General features: G+C 41.5%; 1 protein-coding gene across 3 annotated transcripts; it reads right to left on the reverse strand.

Moving 5' to 3' along the window:
• Positions 1-386: 386 nt before the first annotated feature.
• On the reverse strand, positions 387-15,886 carry LOC121363566 (protein mono-ADP-ribosyltransferase PARP12-like). Of its 3 annotated transcripts, none has more exons than XM_041485990.1 (12): positions 15,558-15,886; positions 14,530-14,665; positions 12,602-12,896; positions 11,547-11,645; positions 9,474-9,597; positions 8,552-8,747; positions 7,928-8,048; positions 6,564-6,660; positions 5,576-5,654; positions 4,256-4,386; positions 3,471-3,622; positions 387-2,622 (listed from the first exon to the last, which is right to left on the reverse strand). In XM_041485990.1, exons 1-12 carry the CDS (start codon positions 15,869-15,871, stop codon positions 2,354-2,356), a joined length of 2,013 nt encoding a protein of 670 aa, XP_041341924.1. In that variant the 5' UTR covers positions 15,872-15,886; the 3' UTR covers positions 387-2,353. The 3 variants fall into 3 exon arrangements, with proteins under 3 accessions (XP_041341924.1, XP_041341923.1, XP_041341925.1); XM_041485989.1 differs by having other exon boundaries at positions 14,530-14,671; XM_041485991.1 differs by lacking the exon at positions 3,471-3,622 and having other exon boundaries at positions 2,441-2,622; positions 14,530-14,671.
• Between the last annotated feature and the right edge of the window lie 322 nt (positions 15,887-16,208).

The raw sequence follows: 16,208 nt of genomic DNA on the forward strand, positions 1-16,208 counted from the left end.
CATGGCGTGGGAGTGAGTGACAGATTACTGCACTCTTCCTGCTCAGTTGCTTAAGTAGCCAAAAGAGATAGTCCTCACTCAGAAAAGAGGATCAAATATTACTTTTTGCCTAAAGTTTGGATTTAATGCAAACATCTCTTTTATGTGTTCATTTCCAAATGCAACCCAAACAGTTGTAGAGGGACTCCTACTGCTTAACAACAACCTCTAAACTCAAGTGTATTGAAACACTGTGATTTCAGTATTGAAAGACAGAAAAACATCAAGGAATTTACTGGTTTGATTACCTGTTTGTTTACCATACACAAGAATGTTACCCCTGCAGTTTCAAAAGTGGAAAACATGGAAACTTTTCTGTGATAATGGAGAAATAACAGATGACAAAGTACAGCGAGGCATTTTATTCTCTGTTTTATAACACTCATACACATACAAGAATCAAGTTAGAGGTTTTAAAAATACAATAAAAAAAGTCAATAAAAATATTTCAACTTTTTGCCCAAAAAGGAATGTTTGTTTCAATTTTCTGCAGAAGATTAACATGACTTTAGCTATCCTAGTTCTTACCTGAAATTCTGCTTATTTTCAGAGGAAGAAGTTCATACGACCAGTATTATTTGCCATTAACATGTAGATGAACATGATTTTTGTTTTGGCAGAAACACCTTATTCTGCACAGACAGGAAATCTTTCCTCTATAACTGTTATCCTCCTCAATGAATGTACTATTTGATGACATTAGATTTATCTTTTATGTTCTATTACAAATCTTCCAAAAGAAATAATACAGTCGATTTGCCTGTCCCTATTCTGTGTTTCACTGGGATTAAACACAAATAGGAGATATTTTCCTTTAGGTATCATGCTTCTACATTTGCAGTTTACAAAACGGGGATCTGCACAGCCTTACTCCAGCTAATCATGGCCAAGCTCCTGGCTCACAGTGCTGAAGTAATAAAGAGTTACCCAGTGAACACCTGCCAATCATCATCCAGATGAGTTAAAAAGAAGTATACAGAATGTAGCTGAAGATGAGCTTTTTTAGGTCATATAGAAAGTATTTCTTAAGTCTTCTGCAGCACAGTATAGCTAACTTATAGCTACTTTAGCACATTAATCCTATGATAAAGTATCTATCTACGCATCAGCAACTTTAATCTTAAAAAAAATATTTGACAGCTCAAGTTTTTTGATTGCACACATGTAAGCTGACTGCTCAACACTACTGTCTTCTTCTGATAGGAATAATTAAATATTCAACATAATCTTCAGATTTTAAAGGTTTCAGGTCTGTGGCTGAAGATGACTTCCTAGGTAAGCATGTTTTTCTTGAAAGAAGTCCAACAACAACTTGATTATGCAGGAAATCTGTCAATCTCCTCCACCCAAAGAGGCAGAACACCCAATTAGAGACAGTCTCTCGCCATCCTTCCCAACAGCCGTAAGGGAACCGTAAAGTTCATCCACAGAAACAAGGTACTGATAATCAAGCTGGACAAGCAGTATATTTCTCTCCTAAGTATGGTATTAAATAGCAGTGTGAGTTGCCTCCTCTGCTTCCTCCACAGCACCTGCCAGCACTCTTCTCTTTGTAGGCACAGCGAAAGTCATGAAAAACTTGTGTTCTCAGGCATGAAATACAGTATTTATTTGATAGAGTAAATCATCTGAGTCACACAGCACCAAGCAACCCCTGTTATGCTTGTATCTTTGGTAATTGTTTTAACTGAGAAACTCAACAAGTGAAAATAAGTGTCTGTTCTTTTTCAACAAGCAAGTTTAATTTTTGAGGTTTTGTTGGTGCAGATTAAGTAAGGACAAAAAAGAAGAGTGCTACGAAGAATTTATGCAATGAGTTGAGCACAGATTGTACAATCACAGTTGCAAATGAATGCCTACTGTTACAGGAGATAGATTACTAAAAAAATGTGTTTTATCCAGTTTTGAGTAAAAAGATAAACAGGTAGAGGGATAACGCCTCTGACCAATGAGCACATGTAAAAATCTATCCTGAAACAATAATTAAAAACTGTTTAAACTTGGCAGTCATGGCCAATCCTCATGCTACAACCATCAGCAAGTTCTTCTAATAAATTTAGGAAAGTTTCCCATAATATAGGGTAATGTGAAAGCTGCTACAAATAGGATACAGAAACAGGATTTTAGGAATTCTAAAACATCCTCTATGTCTTTTTATGCCCTGTTTTCTATTACACAGAAAAGACAGAGAAAAAATGTTTCTGAACACTCTCCTATCTGACCACACAGCTTCTTCAAAATCAATTTTTCTCTCTCAAGCCAAAAATAAAAAACTGTTTAAACCAGTTAAACATTAGGATCACAGGTTTTACTGCTATAGAAGTCTTGCAGATGCCTGGTATTCTATAAGATATTCTGGATAAATCTGCTGCTTCTCAAAGATGACAAAGATAGAAGGGTTTGAAGAGTTATTCACACAACTGTCATAGAATTTTTGGCTGTCCTTCATGGGAGGCCGAACATAATGAGAACTACCAAGAGTGAACTCCCCCACCAGCACTCGTGCCAGAAACATGGTCTTGGTGTTTGAGTCTGCCCCACAGTAGTTGTCAGAATAAGATGCATCCCTTGCAAAATAGCTTCCTGCAGAAGAGATACCAAGACAGAGTTTATAAGACACTGAAATGGCAGAAACAAAGTGATACTGTGTGAAAATGAATTAATAAACAAATCCATTATGCAATTCATGACCAGCCTTTCCAAAGCCTTCACTTGTCCCCTATGTCTCTCTTAGTGGAAACAAACCACTACGCCCTTTTTAGTTTTCACAGCACACATATTAAAAACCAATGTTTAAAACACCATAATCTTCTAAAAGATTTCCTCCTGACCCTAGCCTCCCACCTCCCCCACTACCACCACATTTCCTCTCCTGGCAGAGGCTACTAATATTCATCAGCACAGATGGACTTGATCCTTGTGGTCCCTTCCATGCTCAAAATACACTGTGATTCTCTAACATTTCTGAGAGTTACAAAGTATTGAAGCAGAAAGGTGTGTGGTCAACCAGTCAGCCTGTCTCAGCTATTCCACTCGATGTGCGGGTAATTTCCTGTACATAGGACAATATAGAAGGATATAATCTGCTAACAAGGCAAAAACCTGTAACAAGAATGACATGTAGATTCTTGGGGAAAAAATAAGCCAGGCTGCTTTTCTGTAGGAGTTGGGAGAAACTGGAACAGTTTCAGCACTAAGCCTAACTGACCTAAGTTTGTCTTTTCTTGCAAGTACTTAGGAGAGCAGAGATCAAGGCCTCTTGGAGTGCCTTAGCTCCAAATGACCCTGATGAAACTCAGCTCTGTTGCCCACATCATGACACAGAGAAGCCCAGGACTGGCCAAGTACCACCTTGTAAAGTTTACCCCTCTGCAGTGAGTACTGAGAGCTTTTTAGCAAGTCCAGGATTACTGAAAGAGCTGAAAAACAACCTTTGCCGTAGACTGTCCCATGAAGGCCACAGATTCTCCAGTCAAAGTTCTGCTGACAGATGGCATCAATGTCTTTTTTACTGGTCCCATGAAATAAAAATCGCTCATCTGCAGCCTTTCCACCATTGCTCTTCTGCATTAGGTCCTTCTGCCTGCAGTGAGAAGCAGAATCTTTGCAGTTCCACAGTGGCTGTCCCCACAGGTTCCAGCCACTCAGAATCAATTTTATTCAGAGTATATTCTGAAAATCTTTACAGTAGGGCCTAATTTGGGCATACAAATATGCTTTCATATTATACATAAATGCTTTACTACAAATGTTTTCTTTCATTCACTGCCTTTGAAAAGAGAGGGAGGAATCTCAGCATTATTTTTCTTCCCTGAACACAGGAGTTTATATTAAGGCTTGCCCTCCATGAGTTTCATTTAATTTTGAAGGCTGTTTCAATTTTGACCAGCTGCAAAACATTGTGCTAAATGTGACTCATTACCAGCTTCAAGGTTTCACTGGAAGGAAGCTGTCATGGACACAGGCCTGGCAGAAGTCAGGAGCAAGGATTCCTCCCTCACAGCCCTGAATCTGGCTGTTCTAAGCTCTGTGTCTTGACTGAGCTTTGGGTTTGTTGATACCTCTTTATCTAAATGTTGATACTAGGTAGGTATTTCAGTGGGAGAGTGGTAGCAGAGGCATTTCAGGAATGTGTGTTCTATCTTTAGCACAGCACATACAGCTACCTGCAGAAACAACACCATGCATACATTCCAGAGCAGTGTTTTACACTTACCATTGGTACAGTTCCCAGAGGGATGGGTTCTGAACTCTACAAATCTTTTTAATAGCTGCTTTGGGCATTGTGCGCTGAAAGTCCACTTTGACTTTCTTGTATTCTTCAGAAGAACAGTCAAGTTCAATCAACTGCAAGGAAAAGTTTGAAAAGTTACTTTTGCATGCTTTGGTGCAGCCACTCAATCCTTCTTAATATCTGGGTCAAGATATATTTGCATGCATCAAACAGTATCTAAATGCATAGCAGAAATGAGCACATAAATAAATAAGGAATTGAGAATTTATGTTGCAGAAAACCAGAGGATCTTTTTAGTTTATACTCCCTACAGCCAGTGAACACACACTGCACTGCCTGCCATGTTTCTAAATCAATTGGAAAGGCTTTATTCGAACACTTTTAGGGAAAAGCATGGTAACACTACTAAAAATCAGTTCCTTACATGACAGTTCTGAAAGCAAGCAAAGCTTATTGCACATTTTCATAGGAACATAAAAAATGTCAACATTAGTCCTATTTCTTAGTGACAACTTGTTGAGGATTTGCATTTTGCAAGTTAGTGATTTTGGGCATCAGATAACATCTTTTCTGTAGTACAGTTACTAGAGTCGACAGAGGAGCTGGTGGAAGCAGATAGGAAGTCAGAGAAGGTATCCCACACCTGTATTATGCCACACCTGTGTGTTACAAAGGTAAACAAGTTTACTCCACTGGAATGAATAAAATAATAGTAAATGTAATAATAAAAGATCCCATCCTGAACAAGCTGCCCGGGCAAGTTGTGGAGTCTCTCTTGGAGATATTCAAAACCTACCTGGACACAATCCTGTGCGACCTCCTCTAGGTGAGCCTACTTTAGCAGGGGAGTTGGTTTCTGTGATCTCCTCTTCCAAGCCCAACCATTCTGTGAACTCCCCTGGTTTCAGCAGCTCTCCATACAACAGCCTACAGCTAAGGGAATGGCTGCTCTGAAGTTCAGAGGCATCATTTACCTCTGATGCTTTCAGCACAGGTTGGGACTTCAAAATTGTATATTTTGGGCACCAGTATCAGTCTTGTTAACACAGCAAATCTGCCAAGCCAGGGATTAATAGTAGCAGTGAAAGTCCCTGCTGCCACAGTTTTACTGCCATCATTTGTTTAAATTTGGGTCTAGTTTCACCTGCAGGTCTGCCCAGTGTGGTATCAGGTTTAAATTTACCTCTGTACTATGCTATATAGAAACAGTCATTTACAAAGCCATAAGAAACACTGAACTTGCAATGGAGCAAACCTTACATGACAAAACTGACAGAAAGAAAAAACTAAAAAGCTCCAAACCTTGAATCCCAGTTCAGGCAGGGCAGATTTGTCCCAGTGAGCTGGAATGTTCTTAAACCCTTCTGTATGTTTAACACCCCTGTAGATTATAAGACATTACAAATAGACAAAATAAAACTAAACATGACATTTTATGTACATATTTTACTAACATTTTTGTCAAGCTTAGGGAGAATACAGGCAAGTGAACATATTAAAAAATATTTCAAAACTGTCATTTCTGTTCAGCACATGAAAATATTTGTTCGAAGTCGTCGTGTCAAGACTTATGTCAGAAAGCAAGAAGCCAAATGAGAAAAAAAGAAATATATACTCTAAACTAAACACACAAGGATTTCTCTTGCAGAGCTGAATGTATATATAGAAGCTCTACTGCACCAGGGGAGATAAATACAAATGCATCCAGTATCACATCAGTACAACTGAAACAGGATAGATACAAACCTCCCCTGTACTTACACCCCAATTTTAATTATTGTGTTTAGTTGCTCTTTTCAGTGTTTAAGCAAGGACTGTGTGCTGCAAGGAAATGTGCAAAAATTGGCTGTTACATGCAACTCTATCTCCTTGCAGGCTCCCACCTTTTACTCTACCTGTAACAACTACTGCTTTCCTTTCAGATTGTCTGGCTGCTCTCAAAAGAATTTTTCTGAACTTGCACTTAGCTTTGAAAATTACTCATCTCAGGAAAAGCTAGTACACACAAATGCACTACTACATGTTGAATTATTTCCTACATTTCCACACTTCCTGTGACCAAGCCCAAATTTTCTTCACCACAGAGGTTCGTGAGTTGATTGAAAACTGCTGGCCAGGCTGCAACACTGTCCTGGCCAGACATGGCTGTAGGAAAGGTATGTCCCTTTCCCTCTCCATGCCTTTCACAATTGCCTTAACAGCTACTCCTTCACCCTACTTGCACCCATGGAGGATTCAGCATTTACAAAGCACTAAACCCATCACCTCAGAATGAGCAGCTGTGGTTTACCTGGCTTTTATCTTTTCCACCTCTGCCTGTGATACAAATTTAGGTCTTCTGCAAATCTTCCTCTCTGTTTTGTAGCGAAGGTTTTTCTGCATCATGGCTGGGAAAAAAAAAAAAAAACCCAAACAAAATCCCATGAACAATCAAAGATGTTTCTGAAACCCTTCACACTGCAGCCACATTTGTAACTAGGTTGTTGTGTCAAAAACATAGACAAAAAGGCTCTCTCCTCCTCATTTTGCAACCGAGATACTTTTTTCCTACATTTAGTTGTAGATTTCAAACCCTGTAAACACAACCCAACATCTATCACAAACCATTTATTTTTATTGGCCACCAAAAGAAACAAGTCACCTGAATTTTAGAGGCATTCCTTCTGGATCTTGGAAACTCTGCAGCTACTGCAGAGTTTCAATTAAGAGTCAGTACCAGCCAGGACAATGAGGCCTCATCTTCAGAGCGAGATACACAGGAAAACAAACAAAAAAAATTCTTGACACCACCAAGCCTAGAAATTAAGTTCTGAAAGACATCTACACTGCATATATAAAAGCCCAAACCTCAGAAAAGGGATTGATTCACTATGCAATTTTCACTTCTAAGCTGGCAAAATTTTCCCAGGATTGCTTTTGATTGAATCACAAACAACAGGTAACATGTCCTTTCTGGTTTTTTGGTTTGGGGCTTTTGTGTTTGGCCTTTTTTCATGCAGAATGAGACAGTAATGAAAAGCTGGATCAAAAACAACTACATCAAACTGACAGTCCAGGCAGGCTGGTTCCCACCACTGTTCTACATAATTTTTGAAAGGGATGCCAGGAAAAGCAACAGCTCAGAAAGGACAGTGCCATCACAATTGGCTTATATTTCCTGAACTGTTGGGAAACATTCCTTCCTACTCTGACATAGTCAAGGTATTTTCTCGGCCTTTCCAGACAGGATGAAAAGAAAATATGTGCAAAAATCTTGCAATCCTAAGGATTGTCTGGACCATACACGTTGTCCAAGTGTTTTTTTTTTTTCTGCAAACCAGTGATTAAAGTAGAGCAGAAGCTGGCTTGTCATGTCTTCTCGAAGTTCCTCACCATTTGTGTTAGTGCCAGCACCAGTGTCAAACTTGGACATTCTGACAGAGATTTTGAAACCCAGCACAAGAACTCCTCAAAAATAAAAGCTTTGAAAGAATAGAATGCCACTTTGCTTATGTGAACAGCTCTTATCTTGAGGACTTTGATAGAAACTCTGTCTCTGTAAGCACTGCAATTCAAAGTCCAAACTTCTCTCTTCTATCTCCTGTAATAAGGTAGTTCAGAACCACAAGATATCTGGGAGGGAGGGACAAAACAGAAAAAGCAAATGCAACCTACACACAAAATTTATTTCATATTCATGTCTTCCAGCTTTGAAGGTCATCTTTGGAGAGCTTTCAGCCAAATAAGCTTTCTCCAGGTCATCACTGGAGACAGTAGCAGCTGCATGAAGATCATCCTATCATGCCAAAAACAGAGAGAAAAAAAAAGTTTTTCCTGGTCTGTTATAGACAAGCAAGTCTAAAAACCACCAACTCTCTTATATATGGTGGCTGCAAGATATATCAGCATATGAGAAATCCTTGATTTAGAGTGACACATACACCAACTACACCAAGCAAGATGGCAGTACTAGAGTACTATGGGAACTTCAGAAGAGGAGGCTTTTCTCAGAAGCAACAGAAAAAATTACTGTGATCCTATCTGACAAGACTCACTGAATAGTTATCTGTTGATAATATTTGTGACTCACCAGTGAGCAGTATATTTGTGACTCACCCCTACCTGAACCAATCAAAATCACAGGGAAAAGACCCCATTAGGCCTTTAATGTCCATCTGTCCAGTACAAGTGAGAGGAAGAGGGTGACAAAAGAGGGGGAGGATATAAGCACTGTGCACTTTTCAGTAGTTCTTCACTTCTCACACAGAGTTAGGAGTCCCTCCATTTCTCCACACTTACTTGTTTTCCATACTCCTGCCACGTGCCATATTCATCTTTCCAGTACCAGATCCATTCTGTTGTAAGGATGAAGTGAGGGGGTTTGGTCACAGAGGAGGCTGTAGAAAGACGTCTGACTTTTTTCAACCCACAGCACATGTCATGAAAAGAGATACTGAGTGGGAAAAGGAAATCTTCAGTAAAAGCACAATCAAATCTATAAAAAAAAGGAGGAAAAAAAATCAGAACCGTTTGTGAAGCTTTACTCATGGATTCAGAAGCCCACTACAAATTTGCAAATTAAGTCAATCTCACCCAAAAGCAGAACACAAAGATGCACTTTTCACTACAATGTGTACTGTGCACCTTGCACATTTCACAACTCTGTATGCTAGCTCTATTTTGTGTTTGGGCATATTTCGCATTACAGTATTATGTCTCACATTGGTTCTATGGGCTATGATCATAACCCACTCCTAAATTACTGAGTTACATAAGATGTACAGAAACAGTAGAACACAGGCACTGCCTTCTTCTTGCTGACCAGCTATATTCTAAAGAGAACACTGACATAACTTAAAAAGGGCTTCAAAGAGCCTGTAACATAAGAGAAAGAGTTTTCCAGCATGGGATGTGGCATACTGGTATGAGCCCCTGTTTGTGCTATACAAACAGTTCCAAACTCTGAAAGGTATTTCCATATTCTTCACATGCTCTGCTCCCAAGAGTATATATCTCTCTCACTCTCTCCAGGTATTGGATATGGACTGTGGGAAAAGGGGAAGGGAGGGGCAAATCTTATGCAAAATGAGGTCAGTAGAAGAATGTCAAATAAAACTACTTATGTAATGACTACATTAGAATTGCAGCAATTTATAGCCACTAAAGATCTGGTACAATACAGCAAACTCCAAACACTGTAAATTTTTATAAGAGCTTATACCTGACATTTTTTGGGTCACAATATGCATCTTCTATTTCTTCCATATTCGCGAAGTCCTTCCAGGTAATACCATGAGAGTACTGCCATCTATATGGCAAGTGAAAATGGGTTCTGATACACTTTTCTGTAAAAGTTTAAAAAAAAAAAAGAAGTAGGAGATGCATTATTTTGACAGGCTATGAGAGAACTCCAACATTTCAGGGCTGTGTACACAGCTGGTGAAATCATCAAAAGGATAGCTAGGAAAGTGTTCACCTACAGCACCATTACAAGCAATAGTTCAAAATTTTTCAGCATAAGCAAGCAACATTTGCATTTTTGGGCTTAGGTAGAAGTTCAGTTTCTGACATACTAGACTCTTTTTGCACATTAAAATTGCACAGATCATTCTCAGTTTTAGAGACAAAAAATGGTCACAGGCCCCTACAAGGCTATTATTTAATAAATAGAAAAAAAAGTGTATTTATGATTAACCACTAAATCACAAAGTGGTATTACTGAGCAAAAATCCAAAGCCCAGGAGTGCTTAGTTTTAAGATAGGAAAAGGACTGTTCCTGTTAACTTCAGATGGTAACTCAGTACAACACAGCCATTTACTCCCATTTCTTTCAGTGAGACAGGGAGAACAGGAAAAAGGTAAATCTGTGGGCTGAAATCAGAACAGTTCAGTAACTGAAACAAAGTACAATATAGCAAGTGTAAGTATATATACATGTATATATATATATATATATATATATATACACACTCTTGTATATCTATAATGAAGCTAACAAAAAGTGAGAGAGGAATAAAGCCCAAGAAATACAAGTGATGCACATTACGATTGCTCACCACCCACTGACTTATGCCCAGCCCCTTCTCAAGCAGCAATCAGCCCCTCCCAGCCAACTCCCACAGTTTATAGGCTGAGCATGATGTTCTAATGGTATGGAATAGCTCTTTGGCAAGTTCAGGTCAGCTGTCCTGGCCATGCTCCTTCCCAGCTTCTTGTGCACCCCCTCACTGGCAAAACACAGGCAGCCGAAAAATTCTTGACTTTGGGTAAGTACTACTTAGCAACAACTAAACCATCAGTTGTTATCAATCTTATTCTCATACTAAATCCGAAACACAGCACTGTACTGGCTTCCAGGAAGAAAACTAACTCTGTTCCAGCTGAAACAGGGATGTATCCACCACTTATTCCATACTATTTACACCATGTCTAGGTCCCACAGCTTCCAACACAATCCAGTTAACAATAATCACCTTTCTCCTGTTTTGATAAATACACAGGAATTAAAGGAAAGATGTATTTTGATAAATACATCATTCCTTTAGTCCCAAAGTCCTTTTCCCTTCAGTAAGTCTCCAAGAGATCCAGGCCCCACAAAGAAGAGCAATGGTAGCAGTGAGGCAGGTATCACAAGTGTTACTCAGAGTTCAAAGTGTCAGTGTGCAGTCACTCCTCAACAGGAGTGAAGGTGACATCACCAGTGCACATGTGCATAAACCCGAGGCCAATTTCCACAGCAGAACAAAAGGAAACTTAACTACAGGGAAAGTCATGGAGAAACTGCACCACACAGTTCAAACGAGAAGGTGTTCGGTACACAGGTCAAGAACATCAAGAAAAAAAGGATGATAAAAAAATCAACAAAAAAGCTGGCAAAGCAGCCTTGTTCCTGGACACCTTGGAACACTTTGAAAGGGAGACAGCTAAGACAGATGGAACGGAGGAGTACTAGAAGAAGCAATGGGGAATGTAGAATTCAGAGTATATTTCATATCTTTCCTGTTTGGAAATGTGACTCCTATCATTCAGCAATCCGTTAGGTAAACACAGGTGGAATAGCCAATCTTCAGCATAAGCAGATTCCAGAGCAAAACACAACATCTCCTTTGTTTGGTGTGCCAGGTCAAACACTTTCCTACAGCAGTCAAGACAGCAGTGAGATGTAACTAAACATAAGCATAAACTCACGGAAAGTTTCCCCTTTCTGTGAAAGATGTCTAACATTTCCTCTTTATGGCAACAGAAAAACAGGCTGGACTTGACACAGTCTGTACTGATACTTGAGACAACCTACCTTTAAAGCCACAACTTCTGTACAGATGATGTAAACATATCTGTTCTGATTCATCCTCCTTTGAAGCTGAGGAATCCTGTCCAGTGCTGGCTTTTCCATCTAGAGGGGGGAATTGTAACTATTAATACACTTCAGTCAACAATGCCTCTTAAAAGTGCTCTTATCCCTAGGGAAGAAGCCTAAAAGCAATATTTGTAACTACCTAACTGCACTCGGCTCCAGAAAGACAAGGAAACCTCTGATAAACTTGTATACTCAAAGTCCCCTCCCTGTATCCATCCTTTCCAAACTTGATTTCCTTGTAACTGCTGAATTCCTCAGATACAGATTTTAACTATCCCTACAAAACAGGAATAGAATTCAATGCCTTTATACTTCCAGATGGACTTGAGTTAAATGTGCATTCCACACAGCTGATCACACTGGCAGCTATAAAATACAAAGTTTCAAAATCTGATACTTCTGTAAATTAAAGCACATTAAGGACAGGAAGAAGGAACTGCAGGCAGAACAGCAGAGATGAGCATATACACTTGAATTCTCCTTTGTGTTATCCTTTTTTTTCCCCTGCTAAATTATACTTAACTTACAAGTCTAAAGAACTTCAAAAGGAAAGTGCAAACAAAATATTACACTTCCAAGAAATAACTAGGATAGTGCTGTTTGTGAATTCTTGTGCCAGATAATCGCTACATTAAAGAAAAACAATTAAATAGTTTATAATCAGACAACCACCACTCCTATTCTTAAACAGGTCTCTACCTTTACATATTTTACCTAAAAAACTCCAAAATCATAGAGCTCCCTACTTTCAGTTCCTGTTAACACTTTTTGAACCCCAAGTTTGAGAATTTCATAAACACCAGCACACTATTTCTCAGAAACCTCTCTTGACTTCATTTGTCAAGACAAAGATCTCTGTCAATGAGATAGCTACAAGGTCCCTTCTAAAACACAAATCAAGATGTAAATTCAGTTTTCTTAATGACACCAGTGAAAATATTAAATTCACTACTGTGACTCTTTTGATGTATTCAAAAGATGGTATTATTTACCTTTACATGGTGAAGATTTGGCATCTTCTATGTCATACATGTTTCTGTTGCCATTTTTTATGTCATACATGTTTCTGTAAGTGGAAGGTAGTTTCTTAATCATCTCTGAGCTCATCCCCTGTCTCTCCAGTTTCTCAAAACATTCTGGATTTAATAAGTCATGGGACCGTTTGCAGCTAGTGCCAAATCTGCACTGACCCCGCAAAAAGTACTGGCAAACATGAAGTTTGGTGCAGGATGTTTTAAAGGAACAAGATCCATGAAGTCCATCACCTTTGTTATAATGCAAGCAGACCTTGGGAAGGAAAAGAAAAAAATAATTTAAACACTGAAGTACAATGTGCACATTTAGACTGTCTGAATCCATGATTTTCAATTTTTTTTACAGCTACAATGTGCATACATTTGCTTCTGAAAGAAGCATTTCTTCTTGTTTCCATTTTCCAAATGATTACTTGATAGCTTTTCTTTTTCCTGCTAATGTTTGGAAAGATCTTTCAAAAGACAACATTCTTACAGACATTCTCAAGATGGGATTTAGTGCTAAATCGCATCTCTTTAATTTTCTAGTTGTGGAATTTTTTGACACCAACTTGATGGTAAAAGGTACTGAATCTGGCTGGGATGGAGTTAACTTTTTTCACAGCAGACCATATCACACTATGTTTTGGGTTTGTGACCAAAACAGTGCTGATAACACATCCCTTTGATCTGTTTGGGTCAGCTGTCCTGGCCATGCTCCCTCCCTCCCTTGTGCCCCTCCTCACTGGCAGAGCATAAGAATCTGAAAAGGCCTTGACTGAAGGTAAGCACTCAGTGGGTTGCCAACATGATCTTCATAATAAATCCAAAACACAGCCCTGTTCATGACACCAGTAAGAAAATTAACTCTATCTCAGCTGAACCCAGAACAGATAAACACCACACAGCCTCTCACTCACTCCCTCCAGGGCTGAGATAAACACAGTTTAATATGGCATAAAAGGAAGAGGAAACAATAATGATGATACAAGAATAGACAAAACAAGCGATGCACAATGCAACTGATCACCACTCACTGACCAAAGCCCAGCCAGTCCCCATCAGTGTGGCACCACCCCTGGGTCACCTCCCCACTGTTCAGAATGATGTCATATGGTATAGAATATCCTTTTGTCCAGTTTGGGTCAGCTGTCTTGGCTGCATTCTCTCCCAGCTTCTTGTGCACTCCGAGTCTGTGGGCTAGCAGGGCAGTATGAAAAGCTGAAAAGTCCTTGACTTGGAGCAAGCACTGCTCAGCAAAAACTAAAACATGAGCATTATCAACATTGTTCTCATCCTGAACGCAAAACACAGCATTGTACCGGCTACTAGAAAGAAAATTAACTCTATTCCAGCCAAAACTGGGAAATAATCCAAACTGGACAAACAGATACGATATTCCATGCCACACATGTCATTCTCAAAAAAAAAAAAAAAAAAAAAAAAAAAAGAAGAAGAAAGGAAATAAAAAGAAATAGTGGGGAAGGGGACAGAAGGAAGGTGAAAGAAGGGGGAGATGTGTCTTACAAGGCAGCAATTCCTCAGAGACTTATTGGGCATCAGTCTGCTTCGAGGTGGTGGAGCAGAAGTGTCTTTGCAACACTTCTCCTTGCTTTCTTTCCTTTCTACACTGTCTTTATCTCTGTTCACAGGTTTTGCTACTTTAGTACCTTGTTAATGCTCAGCTCCTTTGCTTGTGACAGGGGAGTGGGTGAGGGACTGTTCAAGAGCATAGCTGCCAGCTAGGGTCAACCCACCACAGGTGAGAACAGAGGATGCAGATTTATTTTTAGATTTGCATTAAGCTACCTAAATTGACACCCAATATTTCCATCTCTGTCAAGCCTCTTCCACATTGTGATGCTCCCTGAAACACAAGACTAAGAAGCTGTTACAGTAATACTCACCTCTGGTAAGAGGGAAGGGTCATTTTGAAGCAGAAGCTGGCAAAGTTCATCATGGTTTAAATTCTCAAGTCCATATTGCTTTAGAACACGGAGATTGTGGTCTGAGTGGAAGCTGTGAACAAACCTGCATCCCTTCCTAGAACTCAAGAAACCCAACATCAAAATGACTGGCATTATTTTGATACCCCATGGGCATTACACTGAACAGTTTGAAAAGCACACCAAATTAGCTAGGTTCAGAAAAATCCACATTGCTCATCTATAAAACCATTATGTGATTTGCAAAGCAGATTACATAATTGCTCAGAGGACAATTGCCACACTACTTCTGATTCACAGTCATTATAGCCTCAGTGCATTCCGACAATATCCGCATTTTTGACCTGCAGCTCACAACCACAAAACCGACAAAGCTCCAGAGCATCACGCCCTCTCAGCCAATGAGTGCACTGCCCAGGGTCCCACAGCACAGGGACGTGCGGGGACACTCAGCTCGAGCAGCACACTGCCCAGGGGCCCACAGCACAGGGACGTGCGGGGACACTCAGCTCGAGCAGCACACTGCCCAGGGGCCCACAGCACAGGGACGTGCGGGGACACTCAGCTCTAGCAGGACACTGCCCAGGGTCCCGCAGCACAGGGATGTGAGGGGACACTCAGCTCTAGCAGCACACTGCCCAGGGTCCCACAGCACAGGGATGTGAGGGGACACTCAGCTCTAGCAGCACACTGCCCAGGGTCCCACAGCACAGGGACGTGCGGGGACACTCAGCTCTCCCCTGGCACGGCCCTGCCCGCGGACAGGGAAGCGCCAGGGTAAGGAACCGGGGAGGAAGTGCTGCGACCCAAAGCTGTGAAACCACCGCCTATGTCTGCCCCCTTTGCAAAAACAAACACACAAATAAAAGGAGCCGGGCAATGAGCATTTCCGACGCGGAAAGGCCTTTACTGAGAGCTCCTTCCCCTGTAGGGGCACACCGTGCCGAAGGCCGAGCCCCGCGCGAAGGCGGCCGCCCCCCGCCCCTCACCTGGCCAGCTGGTTGCGGCAGAAGCCCTTCAGGTGGTACTTGCAGATGTGCAGCTGCCCGCACTGCCCCGGGCAGCCCGCGACGTGCTCCGGGCACAGCCGCACGGGGCTGGTAGCCACCACCACGGCCACCTCGGGCTCCGCCGCCGCCGTCCGGCCGGGCCGCCGCACCAGCGTGAAGCGCTGCGCGTCCCGCAGCACGGCCGCCAGCTGCTCGGCCGAGGGCCGGCCCGGCAGCCGCCGCCGCAGCTCGCCCTGCTCCAGGCAGCCGCCGCTGGCGCACAGCACCCGCAGCGCCTGGATCGCCAGCGCCATGGCCGGGAAGCCCCTCCCGCGAAAGCGACGGAAACGGAAACGAAAGTGAAAGAGCCCGAGAAGGGAGCGGGGCCGCCTCGGCTGCAGTCTTCGCTCTGCCCCCCCGGGGAGTGGCTTGCGCTGGGTGACCTGGCGGCGGTACCGGGGCACGGTACTTCGCATCCCTGCTCTGCCTGACTTTTAGGATGTATTGACCGTTTTCAATCACTTGTCACCAAAAAGGAATGGCGGCTGGGAGGTCACACCTTTCCTGCCGGAAAAAGCAGGCGCAGGGATAAATGGAGCATCAGCCAGGTGAATGGAGCTTCACCATCTTAAGATACGGGGAGAAGGCTGG

The sequence above is a fragment of the Pyrgilauda ruficollis genome, unplaced genomic scaffold (genome assembly GCF_017590135.1).
Source record: "Pyrgilauda ruficollis isolate IOZ18807 unplaced genomic scaffold, ASM1759013v1 scaffold73, whole genome shotgun sequence".
Taxonomy (NCBI): Eukaryota; Metazoa; Chordata; class Aves; order Passeriformes; family Passeridae; genus Pyrgilauda; species Pyrgilauda ruficollis.

Excerpts from the sequence above, each read along its gene's own strand:
- LOC121363566 (XM_041485989.1), bottom strand. The coding sequence starts at position 15,871 with ATGGCGCTGGCGATCCAGGCGCTGCGGGTGCTGTGCGCCAGCGGCGGC. Across the intron at positions 8,748-9,473 it reads TGTGACCCAAAAAATGTCAG|ATTTGATTGTGCTTTTACTG; the intron begins GTATAAGCTCTT and ends TTTTTTTTATAG. Across the intron at positions 2,623-3,470 it reads TGGGACAGTCTACGGCAAAG|GAAGCTATTTTGCAAGGGAT; the intron begins GTTGTTTTTCAG and ends TCTCTTCTGCAG.